At 37.9% G+C, this 20,657-nt stretch overlaps 1 protein-coding gene across 1 annotated transcript; it reads right to left on the bottom strand.

The window, feature by feature from the left end:
- Positions 1–7,093: 7,093 nt before the first annotated feature.
- Positions 7,094–19,725, bottom strand: SKIL (SKI like proto-oncogene; the record flags this gene model as incomplete). The annotated part of the gene is made up of 6 exons (XM_082487169.1): positions 7,094–7,344; positions 10,298–10,522; positions 11,627–11,868; positions 12,073–12,311; positions 13,734–13,831; positions 18,619–19,725. The coding sequence occupies 6 exons, from the start codon at positions 19,723–19,725 to the stop codon at positions 7,183–7,185; spliced, it is 2,073 nt and encodes a 690-aa protein (XP_082343295.1). The 3' UTR covers positions 7,094–7,182.
- Between the last annotated feature and the right edge of the window lie 932 nt (positions 19,726–20,657).

Below are 20,657 nucleotides of genomic sequence, written 5' to 3'. Positions count from 1 at the left end.
ATTCCATAAATTAAACATCTGATGTTTGTATCAAGTATAAATGCAATTAGTTTAAATCTGCTTTTTGATGAGTACCAGGCGTAAGGATACTTAACCGCTTTGGGCTGACTGATCCCAACCTCTGTTGTCTCATGATGCTGTCACCACACAGTCCTTCAGAGTTTAAAAACATACATATTCTCTAAATTGGGCTAATACTTAAGATTTCTAATGTACTTCCAGTGTTTTATTTTTCTTAAAAGTACCAGAACACTTTGCAACATCCTGCTACCCCATTCCACCCCAAAGGTGAGATTAGTAACCTATGACACGGAGATGATGCAGGCGCATCCTCATGCAGAAACCCCAACTTTTTAAAATGCTCCAGGATACGAACTCAGCAGCTGTGGACACATCCGACCGTAATTGGGTCTCCTCCAGTTACAGTTTCTTCTTCTTGCGCTGCCATGTCTTCCTTCACAACCGCGTTTGTCAAAGCGCGCGCAGCAGCTCGATGGGCAAGAAGTGAATTTCACAGGTCAGTAAGTGGTACTGTTCAACAGCACTCGATCCACTCTTTGAAGTACTCGATCACAGTTTGAATTATTTCATTAATTTCGACAGGGGCAAGAAACATTTACTATTTTGTCATAGTTATAAATAACACCGCCAATGTTTAAGTGGATATAAGTTAGTATGCTACAAGTGAGCGATGATTCGCAAAATCATTAAAATAAGAAACAAAGAAGAAGGACTTCCCAACTATATGCTACATAAACTGATACATTTAGGGCAATATTCTTAAAATTCACTGGTTTTAAAGCAAGGGCTACACATATATTTATTTCAGCAACAGTGTGAACACCTTAAAAAAAAAAAAAATTTAATCTTTTTACCCTATCACTCAGGGCAGTTTTTCCTTGATCAGCATTGTTTTCTCTGAGAAATGACATGTTGCAATTAGTCACACTTACACAAGCTATCAAAACCCTATGACTTTTTCTTCTATAAGTGACTCACCTGGAGCTTTTTCTTTGCAAGGTTTTTCAGTCCGATAGCTTCTCCCTTGCTGGGAAATAACAGCAGTATAAAAATACACCATGGGATGCAGAAATAAACAGGGTTGACTCTTAAAAGTGGTAGAATCAGTTGTTCATTATCTTCTGTACTAAAGGCTGAGCTCATCAAAATATTACCAATTTCATCTTCGCCCTGGTTAAATACACTTCTCTTTTCAGCTGTAAAATACAGGCAAGTACATGGTAGCATGAAGCATTTGCAATAATCTGAAACATAATCAGGATTTCCTATATGCAAGACCCATACCTTAAAACAAGCACAAACCATTTTTGCTCTGATTTGAGGGGAAGGAAAAATACCTCTGTGAATGTGACTGCACCTGCTTCTCCATCCCCATCCCCCCCCCCCCAACTTTATTGTATTTAGTATGAACACAATCACCTAGAAAATCTCCAAATTATTATTTGTATTAAAAGTTGTATTTTTTTTTACTACAATCTAGAGTTTTTTAAGCGTCCAACAGAATATAGCCTATTGTTCTAAGTGGGGGAAGCTCAACCTAAATGGAAGACCCATTCCCATACCGCTTACAGGAACAGCTCCCTCTTCTCCTCTCGTCTCCTTCCTCTCCTATTCTGAATTTTCTGCTATTTAAGCTCCCTGACGGCAGACAAAAACGTTAAGCAATGTAATGACACGATGTACAGAAACTAACATCTCCTTAGGGTCACTGATGGGCGTATTTTCCATCAGCAAATCAAGTATAATTCTCACTTCTGATTTTAACTTTTTATAAATCTCAGCATTTTATATGGTGATACGTGATTTTTATCTCGTTCATTACTAACCTATTAAGGAGGGGCGTGAACAACTCAAACACTGCTTGAATACTCAACTAGGCACAAAAGCTGTGCACCAAAGAACACGCCAAATACACAAGGGATTGTATTTACACATATAAACACCAACATTACATCAAAACACACAGAAATCTTAGCGTCGGTATCTTCACGGAGCCATAAGAGCTCAGTCAGCTCTTGTGATCTCTCATGTAATCAGGTTTTAATTCAGTGTAATCTCTCCTCCTCAGAAAAGCACCGTTGTTAAACACCTTCCAAAAAGCCCAGTTTATATGTCAGTGTTCAAAAATGCTACGAAGGCAAGTGCTCTGACATTACGGTTCTTTATTCGGTTTTGAATCCACAATCTATACAGGTATTTACAAGGCATGAAAATGGAGAACAGCACAAAATACAATTGAGGTATAAGCTAAGAGCACAGTATGTCATGTTTCAATAAATATAATTCAAAATTTGTAAACTAAGTGACCAGATAGATGCATCTTGTTTACTAAAACCATATAAAATATCTGTTAAATCTCACGTGAGGTAGAGGACAGTTTTGTGTGTCATGTAATGCAACCACAGCAACTCCAACAATAAGACTGTACATCATTGGCAAAGTATTAAAACTTGTTGAATGCACTGACCATTTTTCACAGGCGTTTACTCCGGTTTCAGAATAGTCATTCAACCTGTTGCCTTGAGCTGACACAGACTCTGTTGTTTTGCAGCTACTTTCTGTAATTTATTAACATAATTATACTGGCATGTCAACATCAATAAATACTTTTGAGAGTGAGTATGAGGACACAAAAACAGATTTTGTCAATCACAGAAAGCAACGTAATGGCAACAAAATATTTCAGACCAACTTTTTATTATTTCCTAGAATTAGTTTAAATACAGTACAGCTGTGCTTTCCTTTAAGTGAGGTATCTATATTTGAAGAAAAAAAATTCAATTGATATTGTTACATTTAATCAAATTTCAAATACCAAAATTTTATACCATTTGTTTGCTGTGCTTGATGAAGTGCTTAAAACCCATTTTTCAAGCATTTTCCAACTGAACCACTAACCCTGAAAACGAACTTTTCTAATGGAGACACACTACAAAATTGTCGTGCAATTTGTAAGCAGGAACTGCTGACTTTCACAAAAGCTAAAAAAAAAAAAATGGATGCCCTTTTGAAATAGAAATATGCAACAAACAGAAAATTCTACAAGCTTTCTGTAATGAAAACTGATGAATACTCGCACTACAAAGGTAATGAGCGAAAAGAAAACTGAAATTTGCAGCTTTCTGCTGCTTACTATTGACAGCTTAAATAAAACTACTGAAATACTGCAAGCACAGATTAACAGGTAGGTGTAATTATGTCTTTTGTCAACTTCAATGTTCTAGAAAACTCTGTTGTGTGGATTAATTACACAAATTAAGTGCAGAAAAAATACAAAGTTGTTATCTTTACTGACAATCAAAATATATACTCTACAAACAAGTGAATTCTAGGAAGCTGACCGTGACAGCATTTCAAGGCCAACTTCACCACTAATGCTAGGAAAGTTTTCCAAAAATTTCATAACACATTCTAGCTATCCCCTCCCCCAATATAAAACAAGAATGTATGAATAAAACATTGTGACTTCTAAAATATGGGCCAAGCCTTATTTTTTTCAGGCCACCAGTAGCTTTATGCTCCCACTCAACTTTTCCTACTTCACTAATTGCATTATGCCTTTACTATATACAAATGATTTTCCACCTAAGCTATTAATATATTAAATATAGAATAAAATTAGTTTAAGAATGTGAAACATAACTACATTTATCTAAATACTCAAGCTAAACGATATGCTTTACAAAAACTAAAACACAGACTTAGTTAAGTTTGGAGATTTCCATAAAAATCTCTTTCGTCTAGGGATGCATGGCTATGCTGCAAACGACGGTGCTTTCAGACTGCCAGAATTACAAGAGTTTTACTCTCTAAGCTCTTACACCTTCTTGTTGATTAGAGTCCACGAAGCATGTGAAAGTTCTCTTTTTAAAAAGTATAGGAGCAAACTAGACGTTCACCTTGAATCCCACTCACTTTGTGCCAAAAGGCGCACTAGGCAACTTTGATCTTGGTCTAGGTGTCACCATGCAGCTGTCAACATCACGGACAATTTTAGGATTCTTTTCCTAAAGGCTTCATGTCACAACTATCTGGGAAAACGACTTCCTGCCTGAAAGATCAGCAAGCAATAACTGAAGGCAAACCAAATAATAATAATACATAAAATGAACATGCTGTGACTAAAAGCGAGGACCTAACGACAGAATTAGTTTCTACCATTAAGTGTGCACTTAAGTGTGGGCCCTTAAGTGCGCATTCCTAGTTCCTGTATTAGGCTGTAAAATAAACCATTCAATATAACCAGTATAAGGTAGTGAAAAAAGGTCAACGTATATTTGTTCTAGAACTTACGCAGTATTATTTACAATTTACTAAAAAACTATCTTTCAAAGACTGTGAACACACAAAATCTATGGCACATTTATGTATACATTATTACTTAAAATCAGTATAAAATTAAGTCTACACATATGAAAATTATTTATGTCATGTAAAGAGCCTGAAAGTACTATTTAAGAATTTTAAGAGGATTACAATAATTTAAAATGCATTCTAACTTTAGATTAACTAAATGGACTATTTACAAAGCTACTTTTAAAGTCACTTTAATGAATGTTCCATTAGCTTTCTCAGCCAGATGCTTTGTAACAGTTAGGAGGCCTTATCTGCAGCTGGAATCGCTAAAACTTCACATAGCTGCTTGAGTTCCTGCAACAGTGAAAATATGAGTACAAACTATGGCCACCGGCCTTTTAATAGTCTAGAGCAGAAGCCAGTGACCAGCTGGTTGAGAGGAGGTTGGAGTGCTGGCTGAGGCTACCCCAGCACTCCGCTGCGATTGCCGCTGCGGAAGATCAGCCGGAGGCAAAAGGGGGGATTTCAGCTGAAGTCACACAACATAGACAAGACCTGAATGGAAACGGAACATACGGTATTCTAATATAATAATCCCATGAGGATTCCATACATTCAACGGCTAAGCTATAAATACTGTGGTAAATTAGTTACTGCAGCTGTATTATACGAGTCTGTATGGCCTTATCTACACTGACAACCGAACAAGTCTGGTTCAAAACACAGATACTGGAAAGCAACTAGAAATGTTATCTTTTGATTCTTTAATAATATCCGGATTAAACTTCTCAGTTTCCCAGGATGGTGTTTTCTTACTCGCCCATCTAGCTAATCCAACGCAGGTTCTGGCAATCAAGTTGGACTACTTCAAGCTCCATTCCCTAATAATTACACTTTTATCAACACTCTCGCCCACTCTCCCTATAGTCATGTTTTTGGTGGTTGTTACAAGAAAATATTCATTGCATTTTCAGCAGCAAGTGGTGCATTTGCAATCAGAATCTATAGTCAGCACCTTTCCTTCCAAACCATGCTGCGAAGACAGGCTTTTTCCTTTTCATTTCTTTTAAAGCAAGAATTTGGAGATGGGAGTTGAAGATGGGAAAAATGTCATCTGGGTCTTCTTTTCTGATCAACACTGACACAGAAAATTATTTGCTATTTTTTCACCTAACCTGCTTTAATCGCCAGTGTAAATATGGCACAGAGTTCTTAAACAAAATTGTACACAGCTATAAAAGAATCATCCTACGACTCCATGACATTTAATTTACCACCTCATTTCTCATTCAATTTAAAGATATGTGCAATTTTATCTTTCTCTGTGATATTCGGTCATTTTATACCATTAAAAGAGAAACAAAAAAGAACTCAAAATTTTCAGTTTTACTAGTTCAGGGGGGAAAAAAAAAAAAAAAAATCAACATAGGCTTTTACTAGTGGTTTCATCCAAAATTAACTGGATTATTAAGAGAGTAAGAAACCTAAAGTACCTCAAAACCAGAAGCTAAAGCAAAGGTTAAAATTACGTAGTGAAATACTAGAACTACTAAAATATTCCTAGTCGCTCACAGCTAACATCTGTCAGCTGTATCGAACTTTTTGGAGAGAAGTGCAAAAAAGTATTTCTTCATCCACCTTTGTAGTCATGCGTTTAATCCACTAGGAACCAGACTTCTGAAGTACTCAAACATTATATATACATAAAACAGTAATTCTGTACAATTACACATTTTCAAATGTTATAGCTTAACAAACATGCTGTATTTCTTAATTCATGGTAACGTTACCATGCCATTCAAATACAGAGACTATCAAAATGATTTTCAAAGTGCCATATCTCAGAATTTTTTTCTTAAGCTATTATCACGTCAGTTAAGGCTTGTTCTGTGTAATGAAAGAAAAATCTGCAAGTTGGCAAGAAGGTCAAAGTGTGGAGGCTTAGGGTACTAAAGAAACTAACACATATTTTTTAATAAATATTCGTTTTCTTGAAAGCACGAGTACCTGAAAACCAGTTAAGTCAAGCTTTCTCGGTTTCGAGAAGGAAAAGCCCCACCTTTAAGCCTTTTATTAACATTTCTTTCCTACTTACTATATAGAAGAAAACAAAAGAAAATATGTTAATTTTTAATTTCCAAAGATTCCATTGTAATTGTAAATTTTTTAATTTACAAAAAAAAACCCTAAAGTTTTCTTCTTCCAGCATGGCAAGCAAATGCTGGCTCTAAAACTCTTTAGATTGATCAAGACTTGTTAAATAGAAACTACTGAGAAGATCGGCTTGACTTCACACAATGAAATTTATGGGAAAAAGGACGGTAAATCACTTTTTATGGTCAATCACCTATCATTGTGGCGATTTTGAGTATTACCTTACAGATGAAAAGTTGCCCTTACTTTCCTCAGTTCGAGAACACATAATTCTCACTGAAACCCAAACTATTTTTACCTTGAAGAATTCAGAACGGTTTTAATGTACTTTTATAACTGGATGTGCAATTGATAGCAAAATAAAGATCACCACACATATTTTAACAGACAATGTTAAAAGGTATAGAGTCCTCAAGACTGCATTAGAAATAGACAGAAACTGGTCACTCAAAATGAAGAGTTTCGTATTTTTCATTGTTTGAGAAAAACACCAGTACAAATAAATGCAGATTTTCATTGGTTAGGAAAATCTAAAAATGTATGCCTATCTATCTCTATTTATTTATATATATGTATATCTTCATCCAGACTTGGCTGGGAAATAGAAATCTGTAGACAATACTTTTTCTGATCACACAGAAACTGCTCACCATTCATTAAAAACCAAAACACCCTGTTTGAAGGACGCAGTCATGCTTGCTCTTCCAATTCCTATTTTCCTTTCCCATTTTTTGAAGATTTCAAGATCTGCAGCTTCAATTCCTTTATCATCATCTCTAACTTTTCCCTTGCCTCTCGTTCTTGTCTCAGTTCATCTTGAAGCTCTTGTCTGTCTGCTTCTGCATGATCCAATCTCTGTCTCAATTCTGCTAGCTGTAAAAGGGAAGAGAGAGACAGGCAAATTTTAGCAAACTTATTTGTAAACGTCAGCTATCGCCTTCAAGACGCCACTGATGATCACCCTATTCATCAGATAAAACTATTTCAGGTCGCCAGTATTTATCAGCTCCTCTTCTACTGTTACCAAGAATTATGCAATTACCTACTACACCATTAACAAAATACATCAATATGCAAAGTTGCATAAACATCATACTATAATAAAAAAATAGGAAAGTCTAATTTTTAAATACTTATAAACTGTAGTTATATGAACTGTTACACTAGACCGTGTCAATAATACATATGAACTCTTAGGAAGATTGTGATGATGTATGCATCAGATGTTTCGCAAATCCCAGAATAAATAACACTTTTTCATTTCCCAGGTTTATTTCTCCTACCTGACAAAATATTACCTCTTTATTTCAAACCCTGAACGCATTTCTAGAACACCAACACTGTTTTCTCACACCCTTTAGTATAAATGAAACAGAATTACCAGAAATAACATTCAGAAAATCTTGAACATAACCGCCTGTGCATTTATGTGTGAGCGTTCAAACACAAACATGAGTCCACCAAAATTTTTTTGAGGACGATTTTGCATTTAAATACAGAAATTAAGTATTTTTTTCATCTTTGGAGTACAGTAAAACTGAAACTTGCTAGAGTGTCATCAGAACTTACTTACAGCGAGATCCGGAAACATCTGGTGAATTTTTCAAGTGTGGGAAAGTTACTGTCAAGTGGCTTATAGGTATACTACCAGCAGTTAAGACAGGGTGGAGACTGGAAAACAGTTACCTTCTCTACCATTGACTTAAGGGGTTATTTCTTACAAAAAGACCTCACTGAACCTAAAAAAATCATCTGGCTTTGTAACGATAGGTATCTATCTGATCTAAATCATCACTAAGCATACGTCTCACTGAAAGTGAGGATGAGGGTTCACGAGAATGAAAGCAGCAGGCGCATACAGGATCACTGCTGTTCGCCAACTGCTATAAAATGTACTGGGCAAAGGAACGCCTGTGCTGATTTTACAGAAACATCACATCCAGTGGACCTTCATCTCCACTTGTATAATCGGAAATATTTAAACGGTTCTTCGTATAATCAGAAATATTTAGGCAGTTCTTAGACAGCAATAGGCTATTAATTTAAGTCTTTTGACTCCACTACTTTAAGTAAACTGTTGCAGTACCGTAATGCCCACTTGCCTGCATGTTGCAGTACGTACTACATAAGCACTTCTCTGGTGGAGTTTTGTTTTCCAGCTCTAAGGAAAGGTTCCAATACTGGTTATACTGCCTGACTGTGATTGACAGGGTAAAGCAACAATTAAACTAGACAATTTAACAAGTAAGTCAGAAAGGGGGAGAAGACAGTGCATATTCAGGCAGGCCTAGAAAGAAGAACAGATATTTAAGTAAATTGCGAATCCCAAATTATTAATTTTGTTTAATGGGCAGCCTGGGCAATTGCTTCAAGAAGACATCAGATTAAGACTTTCTTTAAACACTATATACACAGCTTGGGGAAGTCACCGGTTGTCAGGACCCACGTTTAACTCGGGTACTTCTGACAACTGCTTGGAACCTAGGGTCCAAAATCTATTGTAAGATGTGGTAAGTGGAGAAAAAGGTTCAAATTGTATGTTGCAAACAGCTCTACCACACAGGTAATAAGAGGGTAAACTTTCATGCAAGGAATGTATTTAGTTTTCAAAGTCTAACTTCAAAAGAAACAATAAACCAGTCTCCTTGGGGAACAATCTATGGGTTTTACCCTCTAAAGAAAGTAAGCTACACAAGCTATATAAAACATGCTATACATGATTATCTTCATAAATTAGAACATGTTGTTACTTGCAGTAATTGGGCTTGTACCAGATGTTTAGTAAATCAGGCCTTAGTCAGAGAGGATTATTTCTGGCAGTAAAGGCTAGGAATTTGTGGAGTGGGATGTCATGAAATTAAATTCATGAGAGGGATTTATGATGCTAGTCTCTGCCCTACTCCCCAAAAATACCAAAACCTGTCTCTCCAGTACTGCCTGTTTCTTAGTTTGAGACAGTAAGAACAGGAAATATACAGCTATGATCAAACGACCACAAAGCTTTACTGAGCTTAAGTTTCAGATTTTGTTTACTTTAAAAAAAAACTGTGAAGAATAGTCTTCTGTGACACAGTACAAAATACATCACTATACATTCAAAACTGGAACTGATTTTGAAAAGGGGCATTCCAAGGCTCCACTTGCCATTAACTGTATTTTTCCCATTGGAATGACATGAATAACCTCCAACATAAACAAGCTATAGTAAAGGTTGAAAGGAAAGTGAAAGAAAGAAAAAAATCTCCCTGTGTTTTGACATATGAACCCAAGAGGCAGGAATGAGAGACAAAAATATGACTTTCATTTCCAACAGACCTCTTGACCAAATGCTTTGACGGAGCACAGAAGGGGGCTCACCAGATAGTGCAAAAGATTCTACCACCAAGGAACAGAAAGAGAAGCGAGGTACGCTACTAGTCTGACAAAAAGGTGGTTGAGAGGTTTGGAATTTTTTTTTTAACATTATAGGAAGAAAAAGAGGAATAGTTTCTTTCTATAACTAAAATAAGAAGGTGTAACATGGGCAAGCCTATATACATAAACAATTCATGTTTTTATAAATGAGGATGTAACAGACCTTATGTTTAAGATTAATATTTCATCAGTAACATCATATGCTTCTGTAAGTTGCATTCTAACTCAGTTTCAATGAAGGAACAGGGAAATAAATATTAGCGTCACTGTGACCAAAATACAATATTTTGGTATATGGCTATGGTATCAGAACACATGGAGAATATGAAACCTTAAAGTGGCTGACCAACAGCTTGACAATTTCCTGATACACTAAATACCATTTGGTTTGAAGCAAACTTTCCCTTCTCACCTGTGCTGCATATTCCGCTTCTTTGTCTTTTTCTAAATTGGAGTCACAAGTACACTTTTGCTTCATCACTTGGTCCAGTTTCTTCTCCAAGTCTCTCTGCTCAAAATAAAATTCTTCCATTCTTTGAGCATGCTCTGTTTGCAAACATTCAAGTTCTTTTTGTAAATTCTGCTGCTCTTCAGTTAGTTCCTTCATAGCTTTAGAGTTGCTTAACATTTCCACTTCCTGTCAAGAAAAATCAGGATCACATACACCTTGGTTCTAAGACCAGAAAAGTAAAAAACTGTATTTGAATGCCTCTCTGGATATACTGAGGGCAAAAAGAACACATTTATCTACTGGTAACAATAGCCTGATAATGGCGTTTATCTACTTATCAATGACAGCCTGGACTTCTGTAGCCAGCATTTCATTCTTAAGAAGTTATTTATACTTCCAAGTGCACAGAGCTTCCAGAAACAGATTCACAACTTCCAGCAGCAAACCTCAGAAAGCAGCCGCACTGATTTACTAAAATATACTTTGAAGGTGTAAGAAGTGCATCATCAGAAAACAGAATAAATGTTTGATTTCTTTTTCCACTAGCATTTTGATTTTTTTTTGACGTCTTTTTTTTTTTAAAAACTTATCTACAAGCTTTACCTCCAACAGCAGAGCAACTTAAAAGTAGCAGCTCTAGGGCCCTATCTGAGCTCATAGATTCTGAGCTTAACATTAAATAAACTAAACTAGAACTAAAATATTAGGTCTGGTCTATGAATGTAAGAAGCAAAGACAGCATTTACCATAATTCAGAAAACAAAAATGAGGCAAAATCCCAAGTAAACACCAGCTTCTAATGTCATCCATTACTAAAAAAGACTAATAAAATCCCCCTAAAAACAAGGGCTTATCAAATAGAAATGGGAAGGTGGTATTCTTTTTTATACAAGGCAGTCATAAGACCGTTCCTCGAATATTGATGTCTGCATCTTTAAAATCCTGCAAACTGAGAAATTTTAGAGGATTTAAACTATGGCTGCCAAAATACTTAAACGTCTGGAAAACATTTTAAAGTGAAAGAAGTAGTTTTCATTTGGGTAAAATACCAGAAGGAGCTGCTTGAACACAGTAGTTGCAAACTGAAAAGACACCAATCTTTAGTGGACTCGAACCTAATCAGCATAAGGGATACTAAAGATTTGGTGTCTGTATTGAACCTGGGGGAAAATTAGCTGTGTGTTTTGGTGTTTCTCAATGAATGTAACCTGTGATGTCGATTCTAGAACCAACAAGCTCACATCAGTTTTCTGATGTTAAAAGTGAAATGCACTCAGATTAGCACCGTACCATTTGAAGCTGCTGTTTCCTCCGCAAAATAGTATTTAGTTTTTCTTGCTGTTTGATGTAGGTTTTCATTACTTCTTCCATGATCCTTCCCTTGTCATCTTCACAACTGATGTCTTTCATGAGAGTGGGGGACAAGGTTCGCATATCATTACCTACTTCAATGCGGCTAGAGTCTCTAGTGATTTTGGAAGAAACACGTTCAGATTTTCCACCTCTTGTGGAACAACTTGACACAGGTGGATCTATAAAGAAAAGAAGAACACAGCATAAGAATCACAGAAAATTAAACTTCCAGTGTGAAAAAAATGCAAAGAAAACTGAAGATTATAAAAAGGTGAAAAGAATTTTTGGAAAACTGAAGTGACATCACAAAATACTAGCTTGGTGTTGAGCTTTCCAAAATTATATGGTAAAAAAATTTACTTCAACTCATTTTCAGTACTCACCTAGACGTTTATGCTGCTCCATACCAGTTTTCAAGTCAATTTTTTCCTGTTCTTCAAGAGAAACCTCTGGATAGGAGGCAGCTTTTTTGTGCTTTCCACTACTGAGCTTCCTCTCTGACTGCCCGGGTGAGGATTTAATTACTTCTGAAGCTTTGACTGTTGTTTTTGCAACATCCTTGTATTGTGATGCAAGAGATACATTTGGGGCAACCACTTTATCGCACATGTAAAGGTAGTAACTGAAACAGTAGAACAGTAAAATTAAGAATGAAAGGTAAGGCATAATAAGCGATGACTGGTAGAGAGCAGTAAGTTTAACTTAATGTGATTTCACACTGTAAAAGTTTCAATGAAAAATAAGCGCGTCCTTTTTAAATTTTTCCTCTGCAAAAGGAAATCCTAATGACCCACTTAATCTTTACTGAGTAGATTATCTAGATAAGGTTTTGAGGCTATCAAACACGAGGATTTTTCAAACGTGGCTGATTAAAAAAATCATATAGAAAATCATATGAAGTCTTCATTTAAATGCAAAGAGTGAAATTAGAATACCACTGAATCCAGACTCTCTGGCATTTTCATAATCCTTATATTAGCAATGGAGAACGGGGGAAGCAATCAGTGTAATGGGAATGAGCATATGACTCTACATAGCAAAGCTGTGTACTGACAGGGCTGAGGCACATCTGAGACCAATGCTGGACCTTCCTTCCCACACACGTTGAGCAATCTACCTGGACTTTCACAGCTCCTGGACTCCTGGGAGCATCCTTCTGTACCACCCTAACCTAGCCACTCAGCTTTTGTCTGGTACAGAGGGAAAAGAGCGCCAGATGCGTTCAGGTCAGTGCCAAGATAATCAGTGTCGCAATGCTGGAGCCAAGGTTGCCATCTTCAACACGTTCCTTTTTCTCAGGTCTGAAGGAGGGCATTGACAGACACAGCAAACTGAGGGACCATCACAGAAGTTCCACCATTCACATGTTCGCGTGGGAACTAGTCTGCTGTGCGTGTTGCTTTGATGCATGCTGCTAGCCAAAAGAGTCTGATCTCACCCATATACGGTAAATGCACAACCACACAGGGAAGAGGTACGTCAAGAAAAACTGTTTCCTTCGTTGACGCAGATGATAAACTGTGTACTATGTTAAGGAAATGCACTTGGTTTCTCTAAAACCAGGAAACTAATCAACAGTAAATTCAGATGTAGCCATTGTTCCAGTGTGGAAGAAAGCCTTCAAACACCTTTTACAAGTCTCTTTTGAAAGGAAATTAAGTTGCACTCATGGTAAACGGGCCCTATGCAGCTTTCCACATGCACGCATTGTGTTATAGTACGAAAGAGTAAAAATTACCTTCTGTCATTTCTACTCTGAAAAGGGAAATTGTAATTGCATTTCAACTATATTGCCTACTGAAGAACACTCATAGATCACAGCTTGAGTCCTGTACCAAAAACCATTCATAAGCAGTTCACTAACATTTACACTAAGAAATGCATAAAAAGTTATGGTTGAATTATTCCTGTGCGATCTGTTAAGAGTTTTCACAGTTCAGGTTGCAAATACATTTTTTTCAGTTTGAATTACCTTTAAATACCCAAAAGTGTTTAAATGCTTGTACATACAGTGTCTACAGTTCTACACGGTAAATTCAGTTACCTGGGATGGAAAAAGGAGGGTGGTTGAGGATCAGTTTCTGCTTCTTGCTTTATAACTGGATACCACTGCGGTAATTCCAGGCTCTGCTGGGAATCTGCCTAAAGAAAAGAAAATAAATTGCTAATTGCAAGATGGCTATATGTTATTTACATTTTCATAAACGCTCCTCAGTGGAATGGCCTTTACATCATTAATACATACACACTAGATAAACTGGGGTACTGAAAAATGGAGTGTCTTTGGCAGAGATGCAGGGTGATGCAAGCCACAGAAGTTTCGTCGATCTCCAGTTTCCCATTATGGGCAAAGTAGCAACAAAATTAAAAGAAAACCTCTTTACAAACCTATATAAAAGCTCTGCTGAGTTTCCAGAACTCTGCCAGAGGCATGCTAAAAATGTTTGGGAGAAACAGAAAGCAGAAACTAGGATTCCCAAAAGGCTGTAGGAACCTTTTACAATAAAGTATTCACATCATAGTAAACTCTTGCCAGATATTTTTTTACAAAATAAAATCTGTGAATAAAGTGGAACAATTACTGGTGTTCCAGAGACAGAACTTTCTCTAGTTGTCACGAATTTTTATTGCAAAAGCGGGCAAAGCTGCTGCAGTAACATGCCAACTCCATTTCCTTTGCAGTAACACACAAAATTAATTACAGAGCATCAGAATAGATCACCTTTACAAACTTCTGTGCATTTTTTATTTGGTTAGCAATTCTTGTTCTGTTTGTCTCAAGAAACATTTATGGAATTACTCTTTAGTCAAAGTTACTGGTGATACTTGGTCCTCCACTGGAAAGGTACTATTAATTTCAAGTGAAAGGTGTTTCTTCATATATTTAAACAAGACTCAGAGTTAAGAAATTGGGGTTTAATTTCTTTGTATTAAAACAGCAAGTTTTGGGTGAAGATGTGGTTGGCTGACCCCAGCCAGCAGCCAAGCACCCACGCAGCCACTCTCTCACCACCACCCCCAGCGGGATAGGGACCAAAGCAAGAAAGCTCATGGGTCAGATAAAGATGGTTTAATAGGTGAGATGGAGAGAGAATAAAAGAGAAAAAAACAAGTGAAGCTCACCACCTCCCACAGGTAGGCTGATGCCCAGCCAGCCTCTGAGCAGTGTCCACCTTGGATGCCAAAACCCCCTTTCTTCTCCTTCTATCTTTGTTTTTATTGCTGAGCGTGACATTATAAAGTACGGAGTATCTCTTTGGCCCCTGGCAGTCTCTTGCCCACCCCCAGCCTACTTGCTGCAGGGGCCGAGCACGAAAAAGCCTTGACCCTGCCAAAGTACCGTTCAGCAGCAGCGAAAACACTGCTGTGTTACCAACACTGGTTTAGCCACAAATCCAAAGCACAGCACCATACAGACTGCTATGAAGAAAGTTAACACCATTCCAGCCAGACCCAGTACCCTTGGAAAGTCGCTCAATCAAAAAAAAAAAAAAAAAGAAAAAAAAGCCAAACCAAAAAACAAAACTATAAAAAAAACCCTACTGTACCAAAAGCTTCACTTAATGTTCTAACATCTTCACAATTTCTTGTGTACACGATATATTATCAGAAAAGTTTATATTTAAACACCCTGAAATCAACTGCCACAAAACTTCATCTCTGGCAGTCAAGAGAGTACCCAATCACCCAGGTGTGGCTTGTACCAAAGTCTGCAGAATCAAATGTCCCTTAGTCATGAAAGAGACCAAATCCCGTCTACAACATTCTGGTCAAAACTTCCTGGCTGCTGAATTCAGCTCTAGCAATGAAACTGAAATTTAACTCCACCCCTGCAGTTCCTCAAATCAGTTCCAACACAGATAGAAAGGAGGGGAAGGCACAAGGAAGCCGAGCTCCAGAATAGTAAAGTCAGAATCAAGCCTTTAAATACTAAAGATTTGAAATACAGCAAATAATCTCTAGGAAAACAGCCTCATCACTTTGTCAAGGTTTTTCTACTTATTCAGATCACTCTAATAATTTAAATAATGTACACATATTTTTCTACTTACATTACAGCTAGTACACAGTAATCCAATTTTAACTTCCGATTCACATCTTGTCCATGTTTTAGGACTCACATTTTAACATGTTTATTTATTTACCTATGAAATTATCAGGTAATGTGTATTTTCAAGTCATTAGGTCAGATTTTTACATTCCCACCTATTTCAAATAAAAACCAATTGTACTGTCTACCCATTATTGCACATTACCTAACTTGCAATCAAGTTTTTACTTAGGAAAGATAATAAAAGGTAATCGTAAATAAACATAAAGTCTTTTTCTAACATGATTCCTTCCTCATCGTCTAGGTTAATAAAATAAAGCATCTACTTCAATATATACATGTGTACCTCATTACCTAACAATCCGTTTACTTTAGATGCTCTTAAATAATTTTATAAATGCAATATATCCAAGTAAACTTACAATTGAATTACTTCTACCCAAAATGTTTGAAAGCGCTACAAGAAAAATATGTCGTATTTTTCTTCTAAAGCTAGTTGAACAAAGCTGTTCTTTAAGAGTATATATATACGGGTAAATCGTGGTTTCAGCCTAATCATTAAGCCAGTAGCTTTAGCGGAGGCAGGATTTACAAAAAGACTCGGAAGAAATGTTAACTCTCCCCACGCATGGTGACCAACTCAAGGAACTAGTCTGAGAAGCAAGACAAAGTTTTAGTGCAGAGCGATTATCAGAAACTGTCGCAAAGTCAAAGGGAATGAGGATGTGACAGCGCAGAGATCAGCAGAGGCTTAGTGACAGCTGTTCCCATGAAGCGCAGGCGGATGTTACACACTGCAGCCTAGAACTCAACAGAAAATGAGAAGCTCCGTGACAATCAAATATACAGCATACAGCTTTCTTATTAGCACAAAGAACAGAAAGGAATTAACCTTGTGAGTACACTGTCTGCTCTTGAAATACTGAAAGCAGAAGTGTATTTGCACTGTGAGGTGAATAAACTCAAGAGTGAAATGCTGAGGAGAAAGGCAATGCACAGGACGTCGGATGCTAGAAAGACTATGGTATTTAATTAATAATTTATTATTACTGGATGGACAAAAACCTAGCCAAGGGCAACTGTTCCTCCTGGGCCCTCCAAGATAACCTCAAAGATGCGTCGGCACTTCTGAGGACTGACTCAGCAAAGGTGGTAAGGAGGTGACAGAATAGGTGCAAACAATTTTCCCCGGGAGTGTAAGAAACGGGAATGTCTACATGTTGTACCTAATACCTCTCTCACACCACAGAAACGAGGGAAATAAAAGGCTACTGAAGCAGCACAGGCTTCCCCAGGACAAGGAAACAGAGGCTGTGCTCCAACACTCCCCTATTAAACTCTTCTCATCTTCTGTACTTTCCAGATGAATATCCATAAGACAAAAAAAAAAAAAAAATAGAACCCCTCCCCTGCAATTTTGTCTTTGTTCAAGTTTTCACAGTTTCTCTCTCATTCTCATTTTAGATGCTGCTCTGTAAGAAAAAACTATGCAGGCCTGCAACGGAAGACTCTGGAAAGTTTTTTTCAGCTGTTTTTTCCATCTGTACACACGAAACTGAAAGACCTCGCAGTCTGAAATCTGCTACTGTGAAAAGGGAAGCAGTATTATAAGTATGAATATGGAAGACTATTTCTACTGATGCATCCAGCATACCGTAGTTTATTACCTACGCTGGCATTGCAAGGACAAAGACTGCCATGTCTTTATCAGATGAAAAGCGAAGTCTCCTTGCTGTGAACCTACCTGCATCTTCAACCAATTCATCACGTGTAAGCACGCCGTACTGCGGATTTGCATGGAAATTTGTGCTAAAATCCCTTGCTGTAGCCTGGCACGACTGTAAAAACACCTGTTACTGCAGTAAGCCTTTCTGCAACACCAACTTTTCAGAAGTTTATGCTGAAAGGTGTCAACTTACAACACACCTTTTGGGGCTCAACTATCTGGGCTGCTCTTGCTGCTATTTTGAAATCCACCACAAAACATCCAACGGGCAAAATGAATACACAATCAAACCAGTAGCGATCAAACAGATGCAGGAACCATTTAAAAAACTCCTAAGTTTACATTATAACAAAAAAATTCTATCTTCCATAAAAGGAAACATCTATGATGTTCAATATTCATATGGTGCTTGTCTTTATTTTAAGTAGAAGCTCTCTAAGGGAAAAATAAGCTCTGTATTTTTGAACCACAGCGGAGACTTGCAGCGGTATTTTAGGAAAAAATACGACATCTATTATTAACCATTGTCAAGATACCGGCCTACAGCTCATTACTTGGGCTGCTTAAAACCCCCTCTTTTTGGCATACTGCTCTATACAACTGGTTTAAACAGAAAGCCATTGCTGAACAAGCAGAGTTTGGGCTTCTAAATAGCAACTTATCAATGCGCCATTACCCTGCGCGCAAAGTCATGAGATGGGTGGTCAGCAAGCCAGGTCGCCATCCACCACACGTGTGCGTGCTGGAGTAAAAATAACAAATGAAGAATTAATTGGTAATACTTGACTTTCAAGGTCTGCTTTGCTCAGCTGCTGCAACGCACACCGCATAAAACATACTCAAAGGTCAAACGGGAGAATGACAATTTCCACAGTATCTCTGAATTTTCCAGACTGTGTACCTTAGAACAGAACAAGAACCAACAAAGCCAAACCAGTTCAAATGGAGTTACTTACAGCCCGAAGAGGAAAGAAATTACCACCCCTTTTAATGAGAAATGTATTTCCATGGTGCAGCTCTCTCACCAATTTAACTTAGGCTTGATTTGACAAGCATTCCCATTTACAAAAAGCAAGCAAAGCGCTTCCAAAACAAGTATTTACGTGTGAGCAGAAAGAGACTTGGGAGTTTTACAAGAGTAGGTGCACTTACTTTGGACCGAGTTCTTTTCTGGTTTTTCTCGCTAAATTTCTCCTTCATTTCCTCCAAGAGATGCTTCAGTTCCCGCTCCTGCGATGTTCCTAAGTATTTTTGGTTAATATGCAGGTAGCAGTGCCACTTGGCCGATTCAAACCCCCAGTGGCAGGTCCTCTTGTCCGGGGATCTGTGTGAATGCATCACAAACGTCTGGGGCGAGAACATCCCGTAGCATTCCAAACACTGGATACATGGGTCATCCGGCGCAAGGTAGAACTGAGGTGCAAACAACCCCTGGCACTTGCCCAGGCATTCATGCTCTACTTCAAAGGCACTGCCAGTCTCCTTCAACTGGGCCAAGGTGTTCTTACCAGGGAGAAAACTGCCATTTTGCGGAAAAGTGCGAGGACGTAGTAAAGCATTGCATAGTCTCTGAGCATCAGTCAGTGTAATTAGCCCACAGGACGGAGCATTAAATGGAAGAATTCCCAAAACCTTCAGAATATGAAGCTGGTCGGAAGTGCATCTTGAGCAGTAGATATAGAGTTCGTCACACACCGTATTGATCTGTTGCAATGAAAAGTCTCGGAGAACTGAATTCAACACTTGAGGCAGGCAAAGTCTTTTTTCTCCTCCGACTTTAAAACAAGAGATAGATTCCCCCTCCAGTATAGTGTGAGTGAGTTCTGTGGAGCTGTCTGGAGGAATGAGCAGCGGACCAGAAAGTATTTGTGGCGAGGGAAGAGGCAAGAAGACTGTGGGTGACATACTTTCCTGGGAATAACGAGCTGAAAAAGCTGCCGGTCCACCCAGTGAACTCTGGCTGCTCAAGTGGAACTGTGCCAACGTGTGTTTCAAACCTGGATTTAAATTCAAAGGCTCAGATAACGAAGCAATGTTTGGCTTGGCGGTTTCCCCATCAGCCTCCACAGGAGTTTCGTCATATTCGTCCAAGTTTTCCTTCTTTATTGTTGGCAATTTATTTATTACGACTCGTACTTTGCTATTTACATGCATTTCTGTCATTGCTTTTTTTAACGGAGGACTCCCATCCTCTTGGATCCCACTCCTTTTTTGGTCTGAAACTAGACCTAGAGGGAAGTTTATTTGTGGGCTTTCCATTGCTAAACACCAGAGTTTTAATTAAGTCAGTCTTGAATGCACATTTTCCTGCTTGTTCATACAAAAAAACAACTTCAAGTGATCTTGATCGTCTCAGGCACACCAAGTTTTGCACTTCTTTCACTAAACTGTTACTTCTTCAGCCTCCAACAGTAAAAACTGTAACCCATTTTGCATATAATACCATAAAATTAATAACAGAGAGGTTACATGAATTTTTCCTTTTGTTTTATAGTTATTTGTTCAATTTGCTTGTATAAAAACCCGCTGCAGTATGTATACAAAAGGCTTTTCTTCATACCCTGCCCGCTATTTTACACAGTAGCTGTGTACAGCAATTTAGTAAAAATGATGACTTGGCGCAGGACCGTCCATCCTTGATCATTTTTTTCTTTAAAAAATATACATATTTCCAAATAAGTCTCTATTTAAATATTAAAATAGAAAAACAGCCCTAGTTTGAAGAATACTGATCTTAATGTAACCGATCCAAAAACGTAGTTTAAGTTGTATGAAAATTTTATTCAGCACTTTCAGTTCTTGGAGATCAAACACAATCTTTACGGGCTCGCTTTATTGTGCTGCCAACTTTATGATTTCACCACCACCACGAGAGTTACTATGGCAGCTCGCAAATAAACCCCCAAATTAAAGGCTGATCCGGATCGCCGGCAAAAACTAAACGTCCCTGGAGAGTCACCTTTCGCACAGATGTCACTGGTGTGTGTCACAATTTTCCCACCCCGAGTTATTAGCGACAGAGGTAAGATCCAGGCCACCGGCTAAATTCATGCTAACACAGCCCTGTCCGGATAACCTGCGAAAAGAGAAAGAGGACAGGCATAAGCCACCCCAAATCGTGAGCTGGCTGTGTGAAAGGAGCGATGCGCTTCCCAATTCATTAGGAAACACCAGCGGGCAGAGGGCTGTCC

This window comes from Vanellus vanellus, assembly GCF_965231255.1.
Source record: "Vanellus vanellus genome assembly, chromosome: 8".
NCBI classification, from domain to species: Eukaryota; Metazoa; Chordata; class Aves; order Charadriiformes; family Charadriidae; genus Vanellus; species Vanellus vanellus.
Note: the sequence above shows the minus strand (reverse complement) of the source record. Positions and strands in the feature narration are given on the sequence as shown.